The sequence below is a fragment of the Hippichthys cyanospilos genome, chromosome 9 (assembly GCF_059441005.1).
Source record: "Hippichthys cyanospilos isolate Australia breed blue-spotted pipefish chromosome 9, RoL_Hcya_1.0, whole genome shotgun sequence".
NCBI classification, from domain to species: Eukaryota; Metazoa; Chordata; class Actinopteri; order Syngnathiformes; family Syngnathidae; genus Hippichthys; species Hippichthys cyanospilos.
The window spans coordinates 8,378,742-8,406,623 of record NC_142377.1 but is presented as its reverse complement, the minus strand read 5'-3'; the positions used below and the strand labels follow the sequence as shown (position 1 = coordinate 8,406,623).

Sequence of the window (27,882 nt, the reverse complement as noted above, 5' to 3'; positions counted from 1 at the left end):
ACTTAACTGTAATTGATTCTTTTTGTACTTCATTCTTGAAAGTACTTTACTTTCGTAATCACAATGAAAGAGACTTGACAGACAGAACACAAGGTGAGATCACTGTGATCAAATGAAGATTTTATTACCACCAAAAGTCATCAGCTCAGTCAAACGGAACATTACGGAGGCCACAAATGCAAAACGGGAGCGACGGCTTGGCCACGGGTCCTGGCGAACATCACCACCACAAAATACACTTGTCAACGTGTGGCAAATGAGCGGACATGGAATAATACACTGAGAAGAGTCATTTGAAGAGGGCATTACTTCAAATATGATTCGCCATCTGGACAAACAGGATGGAGAATTTTACATCATGTAAAAAATGTGGAGTTGATTTCGTCAAAACAAACACGATGAAACTAGAAATGGAATCAGCTTCAGCAGCAATGGACAATGTGTTGAATTGCAGGAAACAAATCATTTTCCTTAAATGTATTTTTTTTAAAGGACTGATGAAATATGCACTTTTGTTATTGACACTAGTTTCAGTGAAAACAAAATGTACACTGTTTGTATGTGGCTCTATGTTTCCTTTGGACTTGTTTTCAGAATGTAAGCTTCTTCTGGGGACTTACTGCAAACCTCATGACACATTGGTACAAAAAGATATAATAAATGAAAAAATGTGAAAAAGAGACGTACAGAAAAAATAGAAACAAATAAAAATGCATAAAATAAAAATTAAAAAGAAATAAAATGTGTAATGAAATAATATATATATATATATATATATATATATATATATATATAAATCAAAACCATATATAAAAATCAAAACTCAACATAATACAAAATGAAACCAAACAAATAAAAACAAAAGCTGTATACACTTAAAAAAGACAGTGTAATTAACAATAAGTGATAAACAAAAATGTACACAAAATAAAAAATTGAGCGAAAAGGAAAATAAATATACAATAAATAAAATACTGGGACAAAAAAACAAAAAACAAAAAAACACAAATAGCGAGCACAAAATATACAAGACATGAAAAGACATGAAAAAGTGACACAAACAGCAAACACAAACAAAAAGAAATATTAAATATAAAGACATAAAAATAGAAAAACCCAACTAAAATATTTAAATGAAAGAAAAGCAATAAATGAAAAATATATCAAATAAAAAATGAAAAAAATACTTTCCACGTTAGGAAAAGACCTCCTTCCCATCTTGAGGCAATCTACTTGAACCATGCAGTGTAGATTTGGCCCATTTGTCTTCAAGCAGACATAATGTGCTATTTTTGATCCACACACACACACACACACGCGTGTCTCGAGTGGCTGCTTGCGGGGACCACATGCTTCCACTAACAAGACAAGCACGGACAATCCAAAGGACGCTATTGCTCAAATTTCTTTACATTTCCTCCGGTGACTTCGAATCCATGCTCAAGAGGACCAGCGAGTAGATCGGAAGAAGCCAGCGAAATATGACTATTTTTTTAATGAACGTTAATTCGCTTGCCATGATGATGTCACGATGCGTGTTATGCCATGAACGACTTCTGAGGACTCTTCCTGCGTGTGTAATTGTGGCACAATAGTGCGAATTCCTCGGAACACGATCACTTGTGGTGCATTTCGCAAATAAAAGCTACACGTTCATTTCGGTGCATAGAACTGCTATGAGATGAAAACTTTAGTTTTTTTAATCGACATGTAGTAGGCCACAAAACATAACTACACAGAGTAAAAGACACTTCAAAACAGTTTAACCCTTGTGTGGTATTTTGTCCAAACTTTTGATCTTTACAGACGTTTCACATCAAATGAAAAGCAATGAAAGCTGAACGGAGCTGAAATTTCACTCACATTTTCACATTACCGGGAGTGATGTGTGAGAAAACGACGAAAAATGGTCAAAATACCTTACACGGGTTAAACACACAATGCTAAGTGGGAGCCAGTGCATCTTTATTTAACAGGTGGCTGTACAGGGAATATAAGAAGCGTGCACACCCCTTTTTCAAATACTTTTTGTGATATAGTGTATATTAAAAAAGAAAGATCAGCCCGAGAAAGATTTTCAGATTCTCTACACTAATATGAAAAAAATACATACACATACGTATATACATATACATATGTATATGTACACATGTACGTATATTCACGTATACACATTCACGTACATACGTATACACGTATACACATACATACACACACACATATATACATACGTATACACATATAAACATATATATAGTATATATGTTTATATATATGTATGTATAATATCTATATGACAAAACATAGCGTTTGAACAGGGGTGTGTAGACTTCTTATCTTAGTGTAAATGTAAAATGAACAGGAAAATGTGAGACTTGCATGCTACTTCTACATTGTTCTCTATATACAAATCGTTGAGACCCACAACTATGAGGTTCTTTCCTGAGCAAGTAAGCAAAGGACCAAATACTATTGTTGTTCTGTGCTTAGGTATGCGTTGACATCGGGGGCCAAACCCTTGGCCATGTCAGCGCTGTGAAACGTACAGTTACTGTCAGCTATTGTGAGTGACAGGACGACCGCCCCGGTTAGGCCCAGGGAGGTGATTTTTTTTCAAGTTTAAACTTTTCTCAGATTTAAAGAACAAATACCACCAGAGAGACGTGTCCCGAGTCAGCTTTAAAAAAAAAAAAGTAAAGACATATCAGAAAAAGTCTTTTTGTTAAGCCACAGCTTGACTGCGTATCTGTTCTTCCGCTAAAACTGAAATATTTCTGGTGTACACTGGGGGCTAGCACAAGAAGATGCATTTCAATTAGATGGAATGCTAACGCAATGCAGGAAAGCTAGCCTACAGCCTCCGGGTGATAATAAAGCCGCAAGTGATAGAGAAGCGGAGTCAGTGTCACCATGCTAGCAGCTAATGTACAGGAGTTAACGGGCGTGGTGAGGTCCGGCAAGGGGCGGAGCCTAGCCCTGCTCGTCCCCCGCATCGGTGCCCGCGCGGAGAGCGGCGGTATCTCCGTTGCAGCCGGACGTGGGCTCGGCCTCCTCCGCCGGCTCGACGACCTCTACGACCGCCGTGTTTATCTCCGTGACAATTTGGTGGGGCGGGGCGGCGGAAGGTGAGTTTGCGGAAGGGTCGGCGGCAGCCTCGGGAGCGGCGGGCTCCGCGGCGGCGTCGGCTGCTGGACCGGAGGCCTTGGTGTTACTTTGCTCGGTTGCTCGCAGTCTCTTCATGATGGTGGTCACGCGCACAGCTTTCTGCCCAGACACGGTTGGGAAATCACGCTAGGTGAGGACCGTGAAAAATTCACCAATTCACCGTACTAGGCCTGTCACTGAATCAAATTATCAATCCAAAAATACAATAAAAAATGGTAATGAGGCAAAATAACGTTATAACGAATAGAGTACCATTTTTTTTCCTCCAAAATGTATTTCAATAGGTGTCAGTCGTATACGGATAGCTACTATTCGCGGTCTTACATAATGATATTTCTTATGAATCGTCAAAAGTATTGTTCATAAACATTGCGCATAATTCATATTTATAATCATATATCAATCATATACAGGGATACCGTATTTTCAGCAGGTGCACCTTCAATGAATGACCTATTCTAAACTTTTTATATATAAGGTGCGCCACATTGTAAGGCACATAGAATAGAAGCTACAGAAATGGCTGGGGTTATGTTTTATTATTAAGTATAATCCATTAGATGGAGGTGCGCTAAAGGAAATGTCAACAAAACAAAGAATTCAGCCAATCTTCATTAACAGAGAATCAGAAATGAAGACTAGAGTTTAAAAGAATATAATTATGATTCAATTAAATGTTACACTCATTTTTTAAATTCAGATTGCAACCAAAAACCTTAATACAGTCGGCCCTCGGCTTACGAGCACCCTGATTTACGAACAATTCGCCTTACGAGCGTGGATCAGGGAGATTTTTGTCCTCCGCTTACGAACAAACCTCTCGCCTTACGAGCAATTCGACATGCCGGCCATTGAGTATGTAGAAATGATCTCGTTTAATTGCGTCAATAAAATCAACGGTAGTGACATCATCAATCATCAGTAGATACTTGTGGCAGTAACGTGAACGCTATTGCTCTTACAACGTCACACTGACTGTCTCACTCACGGTGTCTAAATATATTACCATTTAAGTGTAGTGTTTGTACAGCTAAAGGGAAAAACAGCTGACATGAAATTAAATGTGCCGATTGCAGGACAAAGAATTGTCATTGGTTTAAATGTGTGTTTTTTTTTTAAATTAATTGTCAATACATTCCAACCGTTTAAAAAAAAAGTGCGAATAATTATCAGTCAGTCACGGAGATGCGAATATGCTATTGGTCGATTAAGGTCACCCGGTCTCACTCACGGAGATGCTATTGGCCGGCGTCACACGTCAATCACAGAAATGCCGATATGCTATTGGCCGAACGCCTTTATCTAGCTTGATGGGACAGGATGGAAGGAAGGAGAGAAAATTAGTGAAAAACGGAATGTTGTGAAGACTTTGCAAACTTTATCTGTTAGACATAGCTTCTAAAATTACTTGCAGCGGTAAAGAAAGAAATAAGAGGATGATGTTTTAGTATCTGCGTGATTTGCACCCTGACTGAAAGAGTTACTGTAACACTGTAAGACCAATAGCATATCTATCGCCGTGTTAACTTTGAGCGTTGGACTCTGCCCCCTCTGCTTACACCCAGCTCAAGTCGCGTCGTTTCAAAGGTAAAAGCTATTTATCCATTGTATTAATTGTATAATACAAGTGTACAGAAGATTATGTCACTCAATTTAAATATATGTATACAGTGTGTCGTTCTTACCTAAGGCTTCGGCGCGCGTTGCACGCATTCACGAATTAACATGGGTTTGGATTGCCCGCTATACGAGCAACTCGAGATACGAGCGTAGCCGCTGAACGGATTAAGTTCGTAACCCGGGGGCCCACTGTATATATTGTTTTGTTGATTTGGGACCGTTTCTGGATTTATTCTATAAAATTTTCAAAAACTAGTGGTTTTTGCACCTTGTGCCCATATACAGCGCTTGAGAATTGGAGCATATATAGCATATCGAAATTTCAAACAGAGTGTTATCAAAAATTAACTGTAACCATAAATGAACACCTAGAACAGACACACATGTACTTTAGCGGTGCAGGATTTTATATTTTTATTTCTTTATAAGACCCTGGTGCAAAGAAATTAAAAAAAAAAAAAATCTGCAGATAAGCCGCACTTGACCATGAAGAGCAGGGCTCTAATCATGAGAAAAAAGTATCAGCTTATAGTCCGAAAAATACGGTAATCGGTCAAGCCCGGGTAAAAACCTTTCAACGTCACTTGGTGGCTAATATTCCACTCTAACTTCTATTTTTTGTCAACATTCCAACTAGTGCATTATTAAAGCTTGAAAAAGGAGCCGTCTGGAACGGGGCGCTTACCTTCCACTTGGCTCGAGCAAAGTTCTTCTCGATTTGCGCGCATACGTTTTCCTTGATGTTTTTATCTGACGCCGCGCCGCCGGAGATCCTGTTTGACAAAAATGAGGACAAGAGAACACAGGAAGCGTCTGTGGTTCTTCAAGTTCTTTTCTTGTGTTTACAAAGCTTGCTTCATGTTGTCTGCAGCATCTACCATTCATGGTTTATGGCCTCCTGGGCTGTCAGTCTCTGGTCTTGATCCACCTCCATCAGACGCGCAACCAGAGTTTTGGCTACCACACGGAAATGCATGGAAACGTCAACAAGGCCTTTTATTCTTCCCATGGCTGACACGGTTTATGTTGGAACCATTTGCTTTTACATAAAAAGAAAGCTCACATGGAACGGCGTCGTGTTTCATGTTTTCGCATCGAAATACCTGAATCGGAGATGTCGTCCCAGTACGGTGAGTCAAACTCATAATCGCCTGCGAGGATCTTTCGGAAAAGGTTCTTGTCGTGGTTTTCGTAATCGTCTTCATCGCTCTCGTCATAGAAAGGAGGGTTGCCCGACAGTCTGGAGGAGGTTCAAAAAATACGACAAATTACAAAATATGGTCACACCAAAACTAAAAGTATTAAGTAATTACTTATTTATTTACTCATCAATTATTTTAAGCACTCCAACCACTAAAATAATTGATTATTTTAAGCTCCAAAAGTACCCAAGCTATTACTTTAGGTACTAATCAATTACTTTAGGTAATCGTGTATTAAAATAATTAGTTACTGATGTAATCCTTTTTATTGGTAATTAAGTAATTATTTACTAAAGTAATCAATTATTCTAAGCACTAAAACTACTGAAGTAAATGATTATGTTGAGCTCCAAAAGTACTCAAGTAATTATTCTAGGTACTAATCAATTACTTTAGGTAATCATGTATTTAAGTAATACATTAATTTAGGTAAGTACTAAAGTATTGGGCAATAAAGTAATTGATTATTTATGAAAGTAATCATTTCAAGCACTTAAACTACTGAATGATTATTTGCAGCTCTGAAAGTACTAAAGCAATCATTTTAGGTACTTAACAATTACTTTAGGTAATCATGTATGAAGTAATATATTAATTTAGGTAAGTATTAAAGTAATCGGGTCATTTTTAAGTAATTATTTACTAGAGTAATCAACTATTTTAAGCACTAAAACTATGAACGTAAATGATTCTTTTAAGCTCCAATAGTACTAAAGCAATTATTTTAGTTACTAAATAATAACTTTAGGTGATCATGTATGACAGTAACGAAGTACTAAATGATTATTTTAAGCCACAAAAGTACTAAAACGATTATTTTAGATACTAATCAATTACTTGACGTAATCGTGGATAATCGTCAATAATTTACGTTTTTGCTGTATCACAGACACTGCCTCTCACGAGTAATTTATGTGAGATAACTCACAGAATGTACATGATGACACCCGTTGCCCAGCAGTCCACAGGTCGGCCATAGCGTTGTCTGCCAACTACCTCTGGAGCTGGAGGGGGGGAAAAAAAGGATCAAGTATTACTCAGGGTCATTCCAGATCGTTTATCAAATTTCGGACAAGATTCCCATCTGAACATCACAGAGAAATAGAACTAGTAGAAATAGAAGTCTTGGCCACAACAATGGTCATCATCATCAAAACACATCTAATTTATGGGAGAAAAAATATGGGAGTTTAAGTACCCAGCATACAAGATTGTACTTAAGCTACATTTCATGTTTGGAGGTAATAGTAACAAGTATACATCTTAAAAAAAAAAGTGAGATCCAGATATTGCCGTTTAAAATGGCTTTTCCAAGTATATTGCCAAAAAATGTCCTAAGTACCCTTCATTCAATGAGAAAAATATTGATAACAAAAACCTAATATTTTGTGCTTTGCCTATCGAAACGAGTGACTTTTAATTCGACGTTTTACAGGACCTTCTGAGATATTCAAATATTCGATGAAATCGCAAGGAATGACAAATTTAAAAAAAACACAATTTTTCGGTACCGTCTTATTTGCCCGTTTAAGCGCTTCAAAAATCTCACCCAAATACTCTGGTGTCCCACAGGGGTCTTTGATTAATCCATTCTCCAGCTTGGCAAGATGAAAGTCACTGATGACTATTTTGGAGTTCTTCAGGCGGTTGTAGTACACCAAATTCTCCAACTAGGCCAGTTGGAAACAGGAAGTGTCAGAATAGTTGTCTCTAATAGTAAAAGTTTTATCAAGTGGCTATCCAAAGACATTTTGGACATTACCTTAAGGTTTCTGTGAACAATGTGTAGCGAGTGGAGGTAAGCGACAGCTTCCAAGACTTGGCGCACCACATTGCTGGTATCGCGCTCGGAATAATAGCCTTGGTCCAGGATCCAGTCAAAAACTTCTCTGCCTGTCGCACTGAGGCAGAGGAGAAAGTTCCTTACGCTTTATATTTTATTTATTGTAAGTTTGAAAGTTTTAGGAACATGAAACCTCACAAAAAAGAAAAAAAATGTTGTAGCTTCTCTACTTACAGTTCAAGAAAGAGGAAGTATTCCTTTTTAGTCTCAAAGACATCCACCAGCTGGAGAATATTGGGATGCTTCACCCTGAGGAGATGAATACCAGTTTGGGAAACGATAAATTTGAGGGGGGCGTTTACATCTTTCTTTCATTTGTAACACGCACAACAGTAAAATTATACTAAAACTAAAAAAAAAAAAGAAAAAAAAAACATTGCATCATCTATTTTGGGAAATTTGCAGACACCCCTACTTTAACTGTAAGGCACAGCTAAAATTCTTGAATTTTCTCCAAAATCAAATATACAAAATAGAAATGTCTTCCTATTTACATTAATGTTTGAAAAATATATGACTTTACATCTGTTTACAAGTATCAAAATAAGAAATACTAATTCTAGAACTACTACATCTAGAACGGTACTCAATCTAGAATTTGAGCCGAGTAAAGTTTGATTGATTGATTTATTTTATTATTTGACCTGATGCTCCTTATAACCCGGGGCCTTTTATTATCCGGTGCGCCTTACTACCCGGTGTGCATTATAACCCGTTGCCTTTTATGAGCCGGTGTGCCTTATAGGCTGGTGCCTTTTATGATCTGGTGCGCCTTACGACCGTGTGTGCGTTATAACTTGGTGCCTTTTATGATCTGGTGTGCCTTATAGCCCAGTGAGCCGCATATGATCTGGTTTGCCTCGCTACCCGGTATGTGTTACAACCCCATGCCTTATATGATCTGGATTGCCTTACTACCCGAGTGGGTTACAACCCGATGACTTTTATGATCCAATGTGCCTTATAACTCGGTACCTTTTATGATTGTCACCCGGCGCCTTTTATAATCCGGTACGCGTTGTAACCCGGTGCCTTTTATAATCTTGTGAGCCCCTTTAACCCAGTGGTGTCTTTTATGATGCAGTGTGCCTTATAACCGGGTGCCTTTTATATTCCTTTGTGCATCTTATAACCTGGTGTGCTTTATAATCCGTTGCACTTTATAATCACGAACAATCATACATTTAAGATCATTTTAAATTCGTATTCACGCTAACATTTGGATAATAAAAAATAGTGATGTAAAATCTGTTTATAGACGATTAAGTAGTAGCAAAAACACCAAAAATATTAATATGGCTAAAATTGAAGTTGAATGAAGTTTATTTGCTGTACTAGTTTGTTTTCCATTGATGTGCAGTAATGTGCCTTACAAACCAATGCGCATCATAGCAGTGCGCCGTATTACAAGGTTTGTACTATATAATCATACATTTTTACAAAACAGGCTTTATTTTTTTTCATTGTTTTAAATTCCCTATTCAGACCGCCTCAAGTTCAGTGCAGCTTTATACGTCCAAAATTCTGTATATTTTCATCGCTGGGATCACAAAGACAACCCTTGGGAGTGGCGCAATGAATGTAAAAGTCAGATAAAGTGCTAGTGATTAGCAGCGAGCATGTGTTACTAGCAGCAGCATTAAATGGGAAGCTTGTCAGGAGACAAACTGTGCTTTCCCCCACTGATTAACTATATTACATTAAGACTTGAACGAGAGCCTCTTCTGCGCACTAATTGCATTTCCTAGCAATTATTCGCTGCCTTTGACAATAATAAACTGCCTAGTTCTATCTTCCTAACCACTGAGCGGTAAATAAAAAGAGTGAGAGCAAATAGGGAGTGAGGGTTACTACTAAAATGTTGTCGTTATCGTAACAATATCTAAATATGAACATGTTAGTTGGTATTATTGCGAAATCGGTGAGATAAGTGATAAAGATTATTCCTGCTCGCAGCTCAGCCAAATGTTATTTTTACACTTGTCATTGAATGCGTGACTTAGGCCTGCCAATCACAAGCCTTACTTCAAGCTTGCCAAAGCCAGCCAATAATTAACGTATTAAGGCCGGTGTAGATTTAGTGGCATACAAAATGTCATTTTCCATTAGGGTTAGGGTTCATGTATATTTTCAATACATCGGGCAGCATCTTAAAGGTGTCCCAGGGCTTGTCGTTCAATTTTGTTCTGTTTTTAGGACTGCAAGATAAAGTACTCCCTCGTTCTTTGCAGTTTATGGGGACCAGAGTGCCAAAAAAAAAAAAAAAAAGCAGCACCATTCCTCCATGTTGGAAACTATAGGTTGCAATCGGCAGGGGACTAGTTTCAGAAATAGCAGAAAAATGGTTACAACTGCATCTGTTAAAGAAAATAAATGACAATTTTTTTGTTGTTGTAGACAATATCTAAATGAACAGTATCTAAATGAACAAAATTAAGACCTTCTGGTGGATGGTTTTCTCCTAATTCATCTTATACCTTTTTTTGTAATCTCACGGCAGGACTAAATAAGATTGCATCTAAGAACTCACATTTTTAAAATGAGGATTTCATTTTTTGCAGCTTTGCGCACCTTCCTTCCATCCTTCTTCAGGAACTTTTTGCATGTGTACATTTTCATGGTGTTTCTGTCCTTGGCCCTGAAAATCTCACAGAACTCCTCCCTGGGAAGATTTCAAGCAAAAACGGAGAAACGGGTGAAAGTGGCACAAAAGTTTAGAAAAAAGAAGGAAAAAATTGGAGAAAAACTGCAAAACCAGAATATTTTCATTTGAATGATTCCACTTCATTCAGTAAATTGTAAGAAGATATTTGCAGTACTCACGATTTAACAATTTGACCCATGTCATACTTGTCCGTCACGTCTGAAGGACTATGGTAATCCTTCTTTTCGCCAATTGTTAAACAGCCGAATGGCATAGCCACTCCTGACCTGTGGGGACAAAAAAACAAAAAAACAGAAAGATAAAGGACGAATACGAAGGTACATTATGTAATTCTATCGATATCATTTTCCTACATTGCAGTAACACATGACCTCTTTGCATCTGTGAAGCCCTTTGAGACTTTGGTGATTTAGGGCTATACAAATAAAATTTGATTGATTGATTGATTGCTGATTTTGCCCCATACTGTGTCCAGACTTTCAGTTATTGATGAGTTGGCACGACAAATATTTCTGTGATAAAGAGGACATTTTTTAAAAGATGCTCTAGGGTAGTTATTACTGCAATACACAGCTTTTGGTTATACTGAACATTGTATTCATGTATTCATTTTCTACTGCTTGAACTGTTCACTGGTGTGGATTAAATGGGGTTTGTGTCATTTGAATGAGGTGAGAGGTGGCATGCTCCATGGACTGCAAATGATTTGAAGATGATTTTTGCGCCGCATTTTTTCAACCAAAAGAGGCACGGGATAAAAGGGCACAGTCTCGATGAGCATGTATAATTTTGGAAAGTGTATATCTAGGGCACACTAAGGGATAAGGTTTTGAGGTGCATCTGGTTATAAAAGGCACCGTGCTAAAAGATGTATTGTGCTATACGGCGCACCAGGGAAAAGGCAAACCGTGTTATAAAGTGTAAAGGTTTTAAGATGCACTGAGTCAAAATGGGGTCAGCGTTACAAGGCACACTTTGTTATAAAAGGCACCATGTTACTCTGTATAAGGCGCACAGGATTATTAGGGGTTATGAAAAGCACGTACTATAAGGCACATCTGCCCATAAAAGGCAATAAGGTGCACTGGGTCATAAAGTGCAACATGTTACTTTGTATTGTATTATCAAGTGCACCAGTTTATATATGGCACCAGCTATAAAGTGCATAATAAGACACCATGTTATAATGGATGCCGGTCCATAAGGTACAATGTATTACTCTACTTTATAAAGGCACACTGGGTTATAATTTCACTAAATTATAAAAGGTGCTGTGTTTTAAGGTGTATTTAAGGTCATTTAAGACCGTGTCATTAGGTGCACTAGGGTATAAGGCGCACTGTGTTATTCTGAATAAGGCGCGTTGGGTTATGAGGTGCAGTCGGTTCTGAACGGTGTGTTATATGGCGAGCCGGTTTATAAGATACCGGTCTATAAGACGCAATGCGTTACTTTGAACAAGGCGAACCGAGTTATAAAGTACACTGGGTTGTAAAATGCACCGTGCTCTTAGGCACACTAGGTCTTAAGAGGCATCGCATCATAAAAAAAGTTATACCGTGCACCAGGTTATAAGGCTCACCGTGTTACTTTGTATAAGGCGCACCCAATGACAAAACAAATTATAGACAGGAATGTGTTATAAAATACTCCTTGTTATAAGGTGCACTGTGTTACTTTGCATAAGGTGCACTAGTTTATAAAAGGCACAACGCTAAAAGGTGTAGCGAAGCATGTAATGCGTCATAAGGGTTATAAGGCGCATTACAACAAAATAAAGTCAAGAAAACCAGTATAGCAAATAAATCCACGTTTATTCAACGTCTTTGCTAGATTAAGCCCAATTAAGATTGTATTTTTGCTGTTGATCACTTGTAAACAGATGTAAGGTACCGCATTTTTCAGACTGTTATTTGGAAAAAAAAAAGGATTAGAATCAAAAAGTTGGCATGCACAGGATGGTTGAGAAAATAAAAGGATTTTAAGTGTGCCTTATGGCCAGAAAAATTCCATGAAAGCAAGATGGGGCCAGATCACCTTCCGGTTTACATTGAACTAAAATGCAAATATAACCCCTTCACCTGTAGATACGTTTTGAAAAGGTTTACCTCTGAAAACAATTACGTAGTTCTTAATGGTAATAATCAAAAGTGTAATTAATGCCTTGCCTGTGAATACAGAACAGAAGTGAACAAAACAATGTTGGTAAAGCTACGAGCTGTATCACACCATGCTGACGCTGGCAGCTTAGATGATAGACGCAAAGCCCAAAATGGCCTCAATCGGCGGTTCACATGTACCATCAGTGGGATGTATGGTTGTATAATACTCAGCAGTCGTTTGTGAAAAAAAAATGCTCTTTGAACTCCCTGTTTTTTCAATCAGAGACACGCGTGTTTGTGTACCGTCGGTGATGTTGAGTGGGTGACCTTCGCTGGCTCTGCATCCCTTCGTGTCACATTCACTATAGCATCCTTGCGAAAAATATTGACTCAGCAAAGTTGAACTCCGAAAAAGCAACGGGGCATTTTGCTGTGTTTCTGACAGGAAACAAAGGAACTAATGCACACAGCCAATAAAAGGTATCGTGAAAGATTTGCACCCACCCTTGAAGCGTTATCACCCCTCGTTCTGTCTTATCAATTCTATCGATTGACCGATCAATGTCTGGCGGTGCTTTATTACTCAGTTTGTGAGACATCTTGCGCCAGAGTAGAGCATCTAAAATTTACGAGGGTTTGAGTAGATTGCGATGAAGACGTTGGCTCTGTTTAGCCAAGACAGCTCCTTCCAGGAAAAATTAGGGGAGCATATGATGGATTTATACCCCACTCGGTTCATTCTGAAGCCTGAAGTGACACAGTATTTTTTTTGTTTTTTTTTTGCCCCTATCCAACCTGTATGTGTTTTTTGATTGCGGTGTGATCTGATTTTATCAAATGTGATCCATGCTACTTGGGTATTTGGTACTAAATCCGATACATATCCGATATTTTGACCCGCGACTTCAGTGTGAACGGCAAGGTGGCATTCATCTGACTCGTAACAAGCGACAAATGTCACAATTGTGCGGAAGCAGCTTGGAAAAGCAAAACAAAATAACGGAATATGCAAAGTTTTAAAATATTCTAGAGTGCATGTAGCTCACTCGTAGTAGCTCACATGTAGCGAGGGAGACGTTGCTGTCAGGACACAAAATTCCATGGTCAATTACTGCAACCCCCCCCCTTTCTGCCTCAAATGCAACAGATTGAAAATACTGTGGCGTGTCCGTTGTGTGTAACATGATGATGTCCTCTACGCATGCGGGATAGTTTTAGGCCGTTTGGCGTTCGCATTTATTTGCAGATGTGAACGATCTCATCAAAAATTCAGATTCCCCAAAGAATTCAGAATTGAGAATTAAGCCCCTGCAGTGCGTAGCCTGTAGTTCATGTGTCTGCGTCAAAGCCTACTGTGAAACTAACAACAAAATGCGTATGCACTCAATCAATACTTCAGATAATTAGCAGGATTGTTTCTCCTCCTGCTATGCTATAATAAGAAACTGCCTCCTGGGAAAATTGTTGACATCTTTACTCTAATACAGTAGTTCTTAACCTTGTTGGAAAAAACGAACCTGACAAATTTCTTATGCGCATTCACGGAACCTTTTGTTATTGGTAAACTAATTTTGCACTGGTAAAAACAACACAAAAAAGCTTTTCTTGAAGCACACGATCCAACACAAATTGCCTCATCGAACCCAGATTAAGAACCAATGGTTTAATAACAGCAATCATGAAAAGAATAGCTCAGTGTAATACTTTGACATCAGCAGATTTGAGAAAACATTTATTTCATGTTTACTTTTCAAATCCATCCTTTTGTCCCCCCTCACCCCCTCGCTGAGCGTTCTGGATCAGCAACTCATCGAATTGCTGACTACTAGGAGCCATTGCTGATTTACTGAAGTTAAACAGTGCTGAGTCTCAGCATTTACCAACGACATTTTATACAAACTGTCCGCCCATGAGTGAGATGAAAAGCCTCCATTTTTTTTTCCCCCCGTGTGGACCAAAACAACAAAAATACAAACCCACAAAACCCACAAAAGGTCAAAGTAAATACTGACAACAAACAATACTGACATTTTGCCATTTCTTTTTTTTCACTCTGAATACAAGTGTTGTGGTGTGTTGCAGCAAAGGTTGACGTTTTGGGTTTAAAAATGTTATGGATCAGCAGACAGAACCACTAATTCCATCAATCCATTTTTTTAATCCAACAATGTAGAACTCAGTTGATTAAATTGGCACTTCAAGCATCATCCAAAAATAATCAAAATGGTCGATATCAGTTCCAATGGTGTTATTGTTTATTATACATAAATCCACAGATGGGAGTTGGCAGAGTACAACTCCTGCCCTCATTGGTCGATTGTCATCACGTATCTTGTAGCATTGCCCCTCTCCCTGATGACACTCAAACGTGCCTGTTAGGTAGACCAAGAGAAGAGTGCCCCTGTCCCTCGTGAAACACACACACCGCGAGAAGCGAAATGCCAGAGAAGAGAGAACAACGCAGGAATAGAGCGTTGTAAATCTCGTACCTAGATTTGTAATAAATTGTAAATATAAAATAACAGATAAATAATCAAATAAAAATAACAAAGTATAAACTCTGACTGTTATCATGTTTGGTCAGCTACAAGCATCACAATAATTAGACTTCCACGAGCCGCTAATATAACCGCGGCTCTCCGTGAGACTACAGTCAAATGGAAGGGAACGGGAAGGGACAACAGTACAGTTACTGTACATTATCAGGTTTAATAATATAAGATTTAAGTAAACATGTGTATTGCAGTAATATTTACTGCCTTGTATTTAATGTGATTATTAGCACCTACGCACCAAGACGTCACAAAATAAGATCTCTATTTTCAGGTCAAACAGTTATTCAATCCACATCAAAGTGAAATAACGTGAAAGTTAATATAGTTGTCCAAACCACTCTCGGTCACCTGGTGATCTGATATAAATTAATTGAGGAGGTGTTTGACATTTTCCGGCGTTGTTAGTTTACAGTTTCCTTTATATGCTCGATTAAATTTACAGCTCGTTATCGCCAAAGTCAGAATTTCAATTAATGTGCGCTTGACATTTAAAAGGTGTCAGCTTTATTTTTTCCAATGGCCTTTAAGTTGTGATCTCTCATGTAATGTTGATTTTATGTGGACAATTAACATTTCTGTTCACACAGGGAGGGCAAGTGGAGTAAGGTTGGCACAGAAATGACTGTCCGTGCCACAATATTGACATCAGGCACAAAAACTTGTTGTTTTAGGATCCTGCCGTTGAAAAAGCTTTGCAATGTTTACTGTGTGGATACTAAATGAAAATTGTGAGGTAAAGTGCGAACGATTGCATTTTTTTGTTACCATTTTCCATATTTTCCATAGATAGTGTAACATTGGGGGGGGGGGGCCCTTTCTGGAATATTGTGTCCCTAATGCGTATTTGTATAAAAACTAACAAAATAAAGAATACAACATTTAAAAAGGAGTCACTATAACACAATTGTGTTTCATGTTCCACTTGATTTCCTCTTAATTTGAAAAAAATACTAATCGTTACAGCTTTAAAATGCCTTAAATTACATTTGCTAACACCTGCACATATTAATCCCCCTGAAGTGCCTACAATGTTTTGCAAGTCACTATATCTTATATATAACTTGCTTGTTTCAATTAGTTTGCTCTTAATTTGAAAATGAAAAACATATGGTTTCTGACGGTACAATGAAATGTAATAAATAAATTCGGAAGATTTTACTGTATCACTCATGACAATGCGCATTCTGCTAAAACCGAACAAAATAAAGGCATACAAAATTTACAGAGGAGTCACTGTAATACAATTTTGTTTGATGATTCAAATGCTTTCCTTTTAATTTAAAAAGATACTGATCTTGTTACAACTTTAAAATGCCCTAAATTAGATTTGCTAACAACTGCACAAATTAAAACCCTTGAAGTCCTTACGTTTTAAGGTCACAATTTAGCAATTACTCGCTTGTTTCAATTAGTTTGAAATTAATTTGAAAAGAAGATTATTTTGTTTCTGTTAGAGCAATACAATGCTATAAACTAGATTTCCTGACGGCTCCAGAAACACAGTACTGCTGTAACCTATGTTTCAGAACGTAAATGAAGGAAATAAAACCTTGCCTCTGGCAAACCAATGCAAGCACCATAAGCAGTGTCAGCTTTTTGAATCAGTTTAATAATTAATGGACCAACACCACATCATTTCTTGTTCAGGATGTATTTGTGCAAATTAGACAAAAATTAAACCAAATGAGCGTTAGCCCACGGCGGAGAAACGCTAAGACGATACAGCTGTTTCCAATGTAAAACCGACACGCTTGCTTAAGGCTAGTGAGGAATCCGGCATCAGTAGTTTTGCAGGTGTGAATTTTTTTTAAGCTGAAAGAAGCATGCTGCTGTTCTCAGGTTTTATTGCAAGCGAGCTCGGAGGTGCTGTTCACTGGCTTTGCAACGTAAATATGTTGTAAATGCTTGGGCTTCTAATGACGATGTGTTTTGCTTCCCTGCTCTCAAGCAGAACGATAATGTTCAGGTGGGTAGAGGGAAAGGAGAATAGTGCAGGGGGGGGGGGTTAGTCTTTTTTTTTTGACATGTTCTTATAGTCAAGACTTTTATTGTCATATGCGTAATATTACACAATGAAATTCTTATTCTGTTCACTTTTCCGAGCAGACTACGTTACACAATCGAGCAAATAATAAAGTAGGCAAAAAAAACAAAAAACAAAAAAACAGTAATGGAGTAATATTGTGACTATAATCATTTTATTACAATTACATTTCACATGATAAAAACAAAGCCTTTTGCCTGGGGTCATCCGCGCCCCCCCACGCATCACCTTGCGCCCCAGCAGGGAGACCCGCGCCACTATTTGAGAAGCGCTGATCCAAACCAATTTTTAGCAAACCAGTTTTCCATTCATGTTTGACTTTTTCTCATTGAAATTTCATACGTCCCCATCGAGGCGCTATTGTATTATTTGTCTTTAGTAACTGTCTTTACAAGTGCTGCTGCCCTCTGGTGGTAGAATGTGAAATTGCGTGTATTTTACATGATGGTATTTTACATGCTGTAATTCAGATAAAATTGGACCAAGAACCGTATTTGGCCGAACCCTGTGAATGGATCCTTTAGAACTACTCAAGTAGCTGTTGATAAGAACACATTATTGGCTGTTGAGACTTTCCTCAAGTAACAGCCTCGAATGAGATCTCAAAATAAAATCGCAAACCCGAAAGCTAATAGATTCTTGAGAATTGAGGATCTAAGAAATAAATTATGCAGACAGACAACGTGGGATTAGAGGACGAGCGAAAAGGAGAAGCTTGATGATTATAACCGGGGTTGCTGAGCTGCCATGTCTGTGCTCCCTGTACACCGTCGAAGCAAGCGCTCCGGGATACAAAAATCCTCAATACAAGTAAAACATGAAGCACGGTTGCAGCGAAACACACTGTAGACAAAGAAATGCTTATTAATAATTCAATCAATTGCGTATGCACGGCCACTCTTACAGCTCGCAATCTTTATTTGGCTCCAAGCAGCCTACTTATTTATTTCAGTTTTCGTCTCTTTCATTGACTTCCTGCGTGACATCGAGCTTTTTTTTTTTTTTCCTCCTCGTTATGCGCTCCTCATCACTACTGTCTTGGCCGGCTTCTGGTTAGTATTGCTCTAATTACTGCAGTGAGACTTTAACATCAACTCCAGAGTCAAACGTAAAAATAAATAAATAAAAGAAGCAGTAGAACGCACAATGACGCTTTTGAATATGCAGCGAGGTTCAGACCAGAATCAAGAAAAACAAGAAAAAAAATGGCAAATTTCTTGTTCTAAGCATCATAATCTGCCAATGAGGTAAGATGTTTTTTCTTGCTAAGAAAACCAAATGCAAGACCTGCCCCCCGAATGGTTCTAATAACAAATACAAAAACGAGTCAGAAATTCTTTACTAAACAAATGGTGAATCAAATCTACTTCTCAATATAAAGTCAGATTTAAGAAAATTATTCTTACTTTTAAAATCTCAACAATTTTTTAAAAATTTGCATAAAATAAGCATTTTTTTTCATCTTTTTAACCTAGATTTAAGTAAATGGTCCTAATATACTGTCAAATGTAAGCAATATTTTCTCTTTGATTTGAAAATTCAGGTCAGTTTCCGAGATGCATTTTATTATACAAGTCATAAATCATCACATTTCTCTCAAAATTATACCCATGCATGCTGTAATTTTAAAACATCACAACACAAAAATTTTTTCTTGGGACTTAAGTAAAGAAAAACCAAAAACTATAATACTTATATAATATAATAAAATAATTCTTATACGTAATTTAACTTAAATTACAGAGGGGAAAAATAGAAATCTAAGTGTAAATGCATCAAGCAATGCTTATGTGGAAATCCATTTTCATAATGAAATGTTGTTTTTGCTGTTGTTTTTTTAATTGAGAAAAACGGTCTTGGTCTTAAACTGAAGATAACGATAATTCAAAATCATCTTGTTATGAGAAAAAAATCTTTTGAGAGAACAAATCTTACTAAAAAACTGCTGAATTTAATATTTAGAATTTTTAAGATTAATTTTGCTTGACATTATTTTTCGTTTTTAGACAAAAAAATAAATATATTTGTTGTTATAAGCCTTTTTTACTGACTTAAAATTGACATTTTACAGCATCAAACGTTCAGTTGGTCAAAAAACATTTGTAGCTTTTATAAGGATGAACATTTTTTTTTTTTCAGGCACTTTGATGCATTCGGAGCTATTTCTTTTTTCAGATTCATAATAAGCTGTAAGTTGTATAAACCCCTGTAAAAAGTAAATACTTGCTGAAAGTTGATTTAAATTGCTTTTTTGTTCACATTAAAAAGGATGCAATTTTAGGCACAGTTTCGAAAATGGATCATCTCATTTATAATCACTGCAGCGAGTGGGGAGGCGTGAAATCTTTTCTTTCTACAACGGGGCTTTATGAAAAAAAATAACAGCGAAACAATGTAAAATCTGGATGATCGAGTAAAAAAGGTCAAAGTTGCAAAACCACCGTAAAGATCCGTAAAAAACTTCTCGTATCTCTCATGCTCGTAGACAAGAACGCATAGGGCGGGTCTCAGGATCTCGCACCCTTGTCTTGGCACTGCGCAAAACGCTCACAGACATCTGAAGCAAACAAGTGGCTGCAGCACAATGCAAGCGCGCAGAAAAGTGGAGACGTAAGACTCAAAGCCCATGGGCTTGGTCCTCTAATGCACGCTTGGCCTTTCTCATCTAAACTAATGAGGCTCCAACAGCAGACTGGCCACACTACAAAAATCTTCTTTCTACCGCCAGCTTCTTTTCCACCCACGTGAATACGCCAGTGTAATCTCAAAGGCCTTTTCTCCAGTCAATAGTAGCCGTCTGCACCTAAATATACTCGCCACTGATCTGTTTCGTCGTAATGTGGTGAGCGGCGCCGCTCAAAGCCGAGCGTAGCGCCGTCACGCCTGCTCCGGCGGAACTTGTGACACCGGGTCAGTACCGTGCCAATTCTTTTCGCATATGGAGCAAACGCCTCCGGCCATTCTTTGCCGGTGATTGTACTTTGCTCATATGGGAATTGGAAGTTGCAAATATTATCGGACCAAAAGCAAAAAATGTTCACTGAATTTTAGCCAGTAATCAAGCAATGATGAATTTTTGAATTCTTATCACCGTCTAGGTGAAATTTCAGCTTTCTTTTGCCTTCTTTTAATACTTTTCCTTCGATGTGAAATGTCTTTGATGTAATGATCAAAGGATTAAATACTGCAAAAGGGTTAAAGGGACAATGTGTAAGATTTAAACCATTTTTTCCTTAACTCGTTCAGTGCCATGGATGAGAATTCTCATCTTTTAAGATAGTAATAACAATTCTGGTCAAATATGTTGTTTTTTGGAGAGGAGCTGACACACTTGACTATTGCTTACCTAATATAAGGCAACTGAACACTGCAGTGATAACTGTGACCATTGGATGGCAGTGTTTCCACATTTACAACTCAGCTGTGACCAACATGCAAGTATAACTGAAGAATGGAAGTCAATCTTACAATGGCAGCACCCATATTTACATGGACATAGCACAGAGTGAAAATGATGAATAAACTGGCTCTCTAGAGCTTTCCTTTTCCATTAATGCTTGGTACTGAAAAACTTAAAAAGGAATACATTAAATGATTATAAATTTCAAAAACTTGCAAATAAATGTGTTCTTAACGACCAACAGTATGGTTTAAATATAATCGTAAGTCGAGTTATCATTAAATTGTATTACATGAGGGGGTGGCACTCCTCCGGAGGCTGCCATGTCTGTTATAGCTAAGGACAACGGTAAATGCAGCACCTGCAGCACCTCCTGCTGGCTGTAATGAAAAACCGTCTAAATCTGTCACATTGTCACTTTAAGCAAAAAAAAAAAAATGCCAATTGGTTAAGAACTTTTTTCTTGCCTAGAAACCCAAATTTAAGACCTTTTTTCTAATGGTTCTAAGACTAATCTGAGTGCAAAAACCACAAATTCTTAATTTACTGTATTTTCTGCATTATAAGGCGCACCTAAAATCAATCATAAAACATTAACATTACTATTCATGATAAAATGTTTGGAAATATTCATTTATTGAAAAAAAATTCTGGTCATTTATATACCGTACAAAATCACTTCGCGGACCGGACTAAACATGTTTGCAGGCTAGACTTGGCCCGCGGACCGCATGTTTGACACCCCATGTGTAAATGTTTAAACCAATGCGATTAGAAACGCTTGCTTTAATATCTTGAAATAAGCATTATTTTCTTATCACCTTTTTTGCTGCACAAGATATTTTTTTCTTTTTCAACATAAAATAAAACTATCTTATTATATTGAATTTTTTAAAACGTGACATATTTGCAGTGTTTGCGTTTGAACTGGAAGTCTGGCGTTTCCGTGCTGATTCAATACATTTCATTATATCATTGCGGAATTGCTTTGTCTTCACATTTCAGTAGCTAATCTGACCATATTCTTTGACTGTTGTTGGTTGCCATGGTTACAAAGTCCTTGAGTGTGCCATGGCACTACTGTACTGTTTCTGCTCCATGCAATTGAAACACACGGGGGTGGGTATGTGTTTTGTACCCAGCAAAAATGTAGGGCACACTAATTTTTTTCTTCACTGTTGCTTATGTCTTGAAGGCGCAATGAAAGAAAAAAAAAAGTCATGAGGATCAATCCACTCAATAATGTATCAAACTTATTCCCGGATCACTGTTTGTTTTCACTCATGAATATTTGAAAAAGATCTCCAAAGCATGACCAGTGAAAGTATCATAGAGGATCATATTTTATTAGAACTGGCTCATTTCGTGAAAGGCACATGAGTTATAGACTAAATTGACTGGTACAACAGTAGAGAATGAGAAAACAAAATTGCACAACGCTACTGAGCGAGGATGATACTAAAATGAAAGAAAGACAGTTTTTCCCTGGTGGGCAATGGAGGCCTTTCTTGGGCAAAAGGGATAAAAAAAAAAAAAAGAAAGCAATCCTCATATTTCTAAAATGATCATTTTGCAAGAGTTTGGTGGAGTCTGCAGGTAAGCGCGCTGGCCTCGCCTCGGAGCCCGGGCCGGACCGCGGCTTCACTGGGAAGGCGGTGACGAGTTGGACTTTGACCTAATGGTTTTAACAGACAATTTTGCCTTAACGTCATTGCAGCGCCAAGTCTTGAGGAGCGGCCTTTCCTCTGTGCCAGTCCGGGACATAGACCGGTCCTTAAAGGCACAGTTGATGCTTGATTTGCAGACATATCATCGCCGCATCATGCTGTCGGCTGCATTCAGGCGCAAAGGTCGCCGCCAGGCCGTGCCGTTTACGGCTCGGTCGGCCCGGACTACCGGGACGGCGGCTGGCTCGGCCCTCAAGGCGGGCTGGACGGCCTTCAAGGCAAGAAATCGGGGGGCAAGGGAATGTCCGGATTTGTCAAGCACCCCCCCACAAGCCCCCCAGGGATATTAGAGAAAGGTTGTTGTAAACCCACAGCTACGTTCATTAACAGCAAACTTACAGAGGGTCATGCCCACAGTCTCGGCATGAATCAATGCCAAGGTGAAATATTTATCCATTTCCATTTCGAATTCCCCTTCAAACATTCTATTTGCGGATGATAGGCAGCATGTCGCTTTGAAGCTCCGTGATGCCGGGAGGAACGCTTCCACTATGGAGAAGACTTGCGGGCAGACAATCCCCTTTGCTGGATTGCGCCATACTCACGATAAATGATACCTGAAGCAACTGGGATCCACTTGATGAATAATTATCAATTTGAGAAGAAAAGAATAAATGTGTCATTAACGCATTCATCCCTGAAGCAAAAAGAAAACAAAAACAGCTTTTCTTTTGGATATTTTTTCCTTTTCTAACAGCATTTTTTTTCATGATTTTAGATGATCTTTAAAGGCACACAGAATATATGAGGTATGTCTATGCAAACAGGAAACCCACCAAAAGAAAGATTAGACTTCCGTCCTTCATCAGAAAAAAGGTGCTCTTTCTTCCTTATGTTGAGGTTTGGGAAAATAAATCATGTTCGGTTCAGATAGAGTATGTGGACGGCGTAGCAAGCGACGCATTTGAATTGCAGTCAATGATGTTTGCTTGATCAGGTGCTAGGGCGACATCTGTAGGACGCGTTTGGTGCCACTGGATACGAAACGTGAGGCGAGACGGCCAAAGTCAAAACAGGAAATGGGATTATGGCTCGGCCTTCCAGATGAAAAGCACACATTCTCAGAGATTTTCACATTTTAAGATAGAACTGAACATTAAAAACTACAAATCGCTAAGGCTAAATGACGAACGGAGAACGTAAACAGGAAATACAGCGCAGACTTCTAGATTAAAAGCATATATTTCTAAATAAGATAACGCAGGTAAGTAAACAATATAAACTGGAGCACTTGAAGGATTTTTAACACTGAGTAAATTTCATCTTAAGGCCCCTGTGTGTGAACAAGGATTGATTCAGTCGTTGGTTCGGGCTGCTTGTTTCTTTTCATGAAAATAATGCGGTAAAACCTTGCTTAGCAAATGATGCTGTTAGCAACTCCTCCATTAGCTCACACCCAACACCATTATCCTAAGTGTGTGTGTGCGTGTATATATATATATATATATATATATATATATATATATATATATATATATATATATATATATATATATATATATATATATATATATATATATATGTGTGTATACACATGCATACATATACATACTGTATGTGTGTGTGCATCTTCATTTCACATGTAATAAAGCGTTTGCTGAGTTGTCATATCCTTAGAAACCAGGTCAAAATGGCTCTTTGAATGTTAAAGGTTGCCGACCCTTGCATTAGACGCTCAAGATAGCGTTTGTGCAAAAAAAAAAAACCACACACATTTCTGGGATAGAACATTGTACCGTATTTCCCCAAAATATGATAAGTCTTTTTTCCCGAAAATGAAGGGCAAATGTCGATTCTTTTTTGACACCATTCGAGGAAGATTAATCTGTCAGCCACATTAACTGAGTTTTGCACAGATGTGCATTTTTTTTGTCGGCCATATTCTTACAAACACTAATTACTGTAACGGGACGAGCTCGAGGGTAGAAGTCACTTGGCTGTTTGCAGCCTGTGCCTGTTGCAGCTAGCAGAAGCTCATGGTGGCTGAGATTGTTACGGCATAACTTTCAATAAAAGAAGCGAGCAGCCTGAACCAATGTCCGAGTCCATCCTTGTTCACACACAATAATATTACTTAGAGGGAGAAGATCATGTGAAGGTTACGATCTCTCCAGTTGATTCAATTAAAAGTGCACCGGTGAGAGAACAAAGAAAGCTTCCATTTGACTCATTTATTTATTGCATTCTTTTTCAATATACTCACAATTATAAACTTGGTGGAACACGGATGGTGCGCAACTTTGGGTAATTGTAAAAATGAACTCGATAGCATATAATGAGAAATGTCAAAGGAAGAAAAAATACGACTTGAAGAAGTAGTAGAGGCTGGTGGGGGTTTTTTTGTTTAGTTTTTTTAAACAAAGATAAGTCCATCTGAAGTAAAAAGTGCCAGAGACGGATGCTGCCACCACTTTGCTTCACTGTAGGCCTGGTGCCATTCTGAAAAACCGCCTTTGAACAACTCATGCGCACACACACTTGTGATACAAACACATCCATCCATCTGTCTTGTCACTATCACTTATCTTTGTTTGGACTTCAGAATTTTCTTCTTGTAATTTGGTGTGCCTGGAAATGAGCCGCAAGCCAGATGACACCATGCAGACATTTCAAGTCTGTGTGAAATTGTACATTGTTTTAACACGACCATTCTAACACGACATTTTCACCATGTGATCCCAAATCTTTTCGCTTGGTGAAAATAAAAACAGAGAAGACCAAATAACACAATTCCACTTAATTATGAACGACCAACTTTTCATTTTTGAAAGTCAATATTTTTTGGTTCAATCTAAACTGAAGTTTTGGACAGATAGATTTTGGTCAATGAGACAAATGATCTGGCAGAAACAGTAGATTTGCTGGTTTGCTCAAAAGCGATCAGTAGGAACAGCAACCAGCTATCAGCTTCCAATTACGCACAGTCATTTACGTCCACTCGACAGCTCTCGAGAAGTCGACCGACTTGTTCTCGCCAGCAGATATGGAGCAGTCGAGCATTGCTAGCTAGGAGCTAAATGATGCTAGATTATATGCTAAATGCTGGCAACAGGCAAATGTGATTTCAGAACAGCATAACAATGACAAATTCAAAATAAAAGCATAGCGAGGTGTTTGTTACCATATACAATTTGGTACAGCACGGTTTATTTCGAAGTTCTCACCACGTTTGGCTGCGGGTTTTATTGTCAGCAGCATAGCATACTAAGAAGCAAAACATTTTCCTGTGTACTTTTGCTCAAAATATATATAAATAACTACCAAAACGGAATAGCTCTCACGCTGTGCAGGGACGAGAAATCTTGTGGCTTTCTAATATCATCCCATCCCTACTTATTACTGAAGGTATTGCCTACTGTGAGCATTAGTAGAAAGGGCTTATTATCTGTTCTGGAAGGAGAATCATGCTTTCACTGATAACATCCTCTCCTGGGGTGAATGTGTGTGTTTTTTTTTTTTTTTTTTTTTTTTTTTTTTTAACAGGGTTTCTGTATGTATAAGCAAATCAAGTTACCGTATTTTCCGCACTATAAGGTGCACCTTCAATTTGTGGCCGTTTTTAAATGTATAGTGTGCATCACATTATAAGATGCATAGAATAGAAGCTACAGGAGTGACTGGGGTTGCTTTATGCATCCACTCAGTTATGAATCCAATGAAAAACCTTTTATCGTTTTGTTGATTTAAAAAATTGTTTCTGGATTTATTTTATAGAATAGCCCTTTCTTTTACTATAAGAAAAAAAGTTTTTGCTCCTTGTCCCCTTACAAATTGCTTAAAAATTGGAACATATATAGCATAGCAAAATTTCAAACAGGGTGTTCGAAAAATTGTAAAAAATACATAAATGCAGAGGTAAAAATTGAAGAATTTACATGGCTATGTTGATTTTTTCATCCTACAAAAATGATAACTTGTGGTTTAGGGGCCATTTAAGGCGCACCTCATAAGGCGCATTCGGCTTTTGAGACAAAGGCTTTTAGGTGCACCTTACAGCGCGGAAAATACGGTATAATTGTTCTATGCATCCAATTAATTGCTAAATTGTGTTATTTACAAAACATTGTGTTTCCTTTCGTTTTATACAGATGTGGATTGTCAATATTTTCCAGTTGACAAAAATAAAACGGACAATGTTACATAATCTATTTAAGCATAGAGAAACCACTACAAAATTCGCACCATAGTTTAGTAAGTCAGACAGACAGCACGTCACTGATTTAACTTTTATCGTCCAAAAACGCTCTACGGTGTTTAGGAAGTACTTCGAATATTTCACAAGGGCTATCATAGAGAGAGAAAAAAATGAAGTCTGACGCCTCATTTGCAAAGCAGCCCTCTCATTTCCATTAGACTCTATCATGCCAGAACATAGAATCAAAAGCACTTGAAGACGCTCTCCCCGGGGATGCGATTTCATAAAAATTGCTATAGACCATTTGGTAATCATCTGCCCCTTCCAGCCGCTGCTGCTACTGCCTTGGCCCACCTTTTAGGCTCAACAAATCATTACATATGGCTCATTGATGCCCCTGTGTGACACCCGCATCTCAGGTCTGTAAAATAAACTACATGGATGAATGACTTGAACTCCTCATGGACATGTATTCACTTCTTGCGTGTCCAATAGTGAACCAAAGCGCAAAACGGGAAGACTTGAATTTTTAACTGTAAAGCAATGCAGATGGTGGCCATGGTTACAGTGTACGGGAATAAGTGTAAGAATATGCTATGTCCCCAAGCGAATACACCGCCGTTGCAGAGAACATGAACGAGTCAGACAGATTAGTGTCAGTGTGGCACAGGCGGTGATAGTAAACGTGTCGTGTGCCCTGCATAGGGATTTTAGTGCAATCTATTCAAAACAAATGAAAAAAAATACAATGGAATGCACGAATAAATACAACATATTTAAGTAAGTAAAAAAGTATGCAGTCAAGGTGAAATGGTATTTGTAGCAGGATGTCTGTAAAGCATTGTAATTACGGTGTTTTTTTTGTTTTTGTTTTAAATGACACAGTATGGAAATGAATTATACAGCACTGTCTGGCACGTCTCTTCTCTCTATTAAACTTGACAAAGTTATTCAAGTCATTAATGACAGATTGCAGCATCAGGAAAAATTGAACCGGCGCAAATGGAGCCAAGACAGGTGCGCACTGAAAACTATGAAATTACTCTCATGGTAATATGTTTGAGCGCAACACTTTCGCTAAATGATAACACCGATGTAATTATAATCTGTTCGGAGCGCAATCGTGTACAACCTCACCAAATTAAAAAAAAAAAAAAAAAAAAGAAATAATAAAAAACGAGCATATTCTCTGCGATTTTTTGATATGCCCAGGAAGATAATTTGAAATCAACTTACCTTGTCACCAAATTCCGTGTCGAAACGGTCTTGAGTTCAAAGTCGAGTTTTGTTTTGTTTTAGTTTTTTTTTTTCCTCGAAATGAACGTTTCCGGGTGTTGAATGTTCAGTGTCCGGTGCTTCTAATGAAAGTTGTTCTCAAGCAAAACTGTGCTCGAGTTGTGCACCATCTGTTGTGCCGCTGTGAG

General features: G+C 38.1%; 1 protein-coding gene across 2 annotated transcripts; it reads right to left on the bottom strand.

The window, feature by feature from the left end:
- Positions 1–99: 99 nt before the first annotated feature.
- Positions 100–27,872, bottom strand: camkvb (CaM kinase-like vesicle-associated b). 2 transcript variants are annotated; one of them, XM_088422690.1, is made up of 11 exons: positions 27,695–27,872; positions 10,654–10,761; positions 10,361–10,492; positions 8,005–8,079; positions 7,750–7,888; positions 7,537–7,657; positions 6,916–6,991; positions 5,889–6,025; positions 5,664–5,742; positions 5,471–5,558; positions 100–3,264 (listed from the first exon to the last, which is right to left on the bottom strand). In XM_088422690.1, exons 2-11 carry the CDS (start codon positions 10,746–10,748, stop codon positions 2,971–2,973), a joined length of 1,236 nt encoding a protein of 411 aa, XP_088278816.1. In that variant the 5' UTR covers positions 10,749–10,761; positions 27,695–27,872; the 3' UTR covers positions 100–2,970. The 2 variants fall into 2 exon arrangements, with proteins under 2 accessions (XP_088278816.1, XP_088278817.1); XM_088422691.1 differs by lacking the exons at positions 10,654–10,761; positions 27,695–27,872 and having other exon boundaries at positions 10,402–10,488.
- Between the last annotated feature and the right edge of the window lie 10 nt (positions 27,873–27,882).

Coding starts and splice junctions, on each gene's coding strand:
- camkvb (XM_088422690.1), bottom strand. CDS start 10,748: ATGCCATTCGGCTGTTTAACAATTGGCGAAAAGAAGGATTACCATAGT. Junction 7,889..8,004: donor TACTTCCTCTTTCTTGAACT/GTAAGTAGAGAA, acceptor CCTCTGCCTCAG/TGCGACAGGCAGAGAAGTTT. Junction 6,026..6,915: donor GGTGTCATCATGTACATTCT/GTGAGTTATCTC, acceptor AACCTCCTCCAG/ACTGTCGGGCAACCCTCCTT.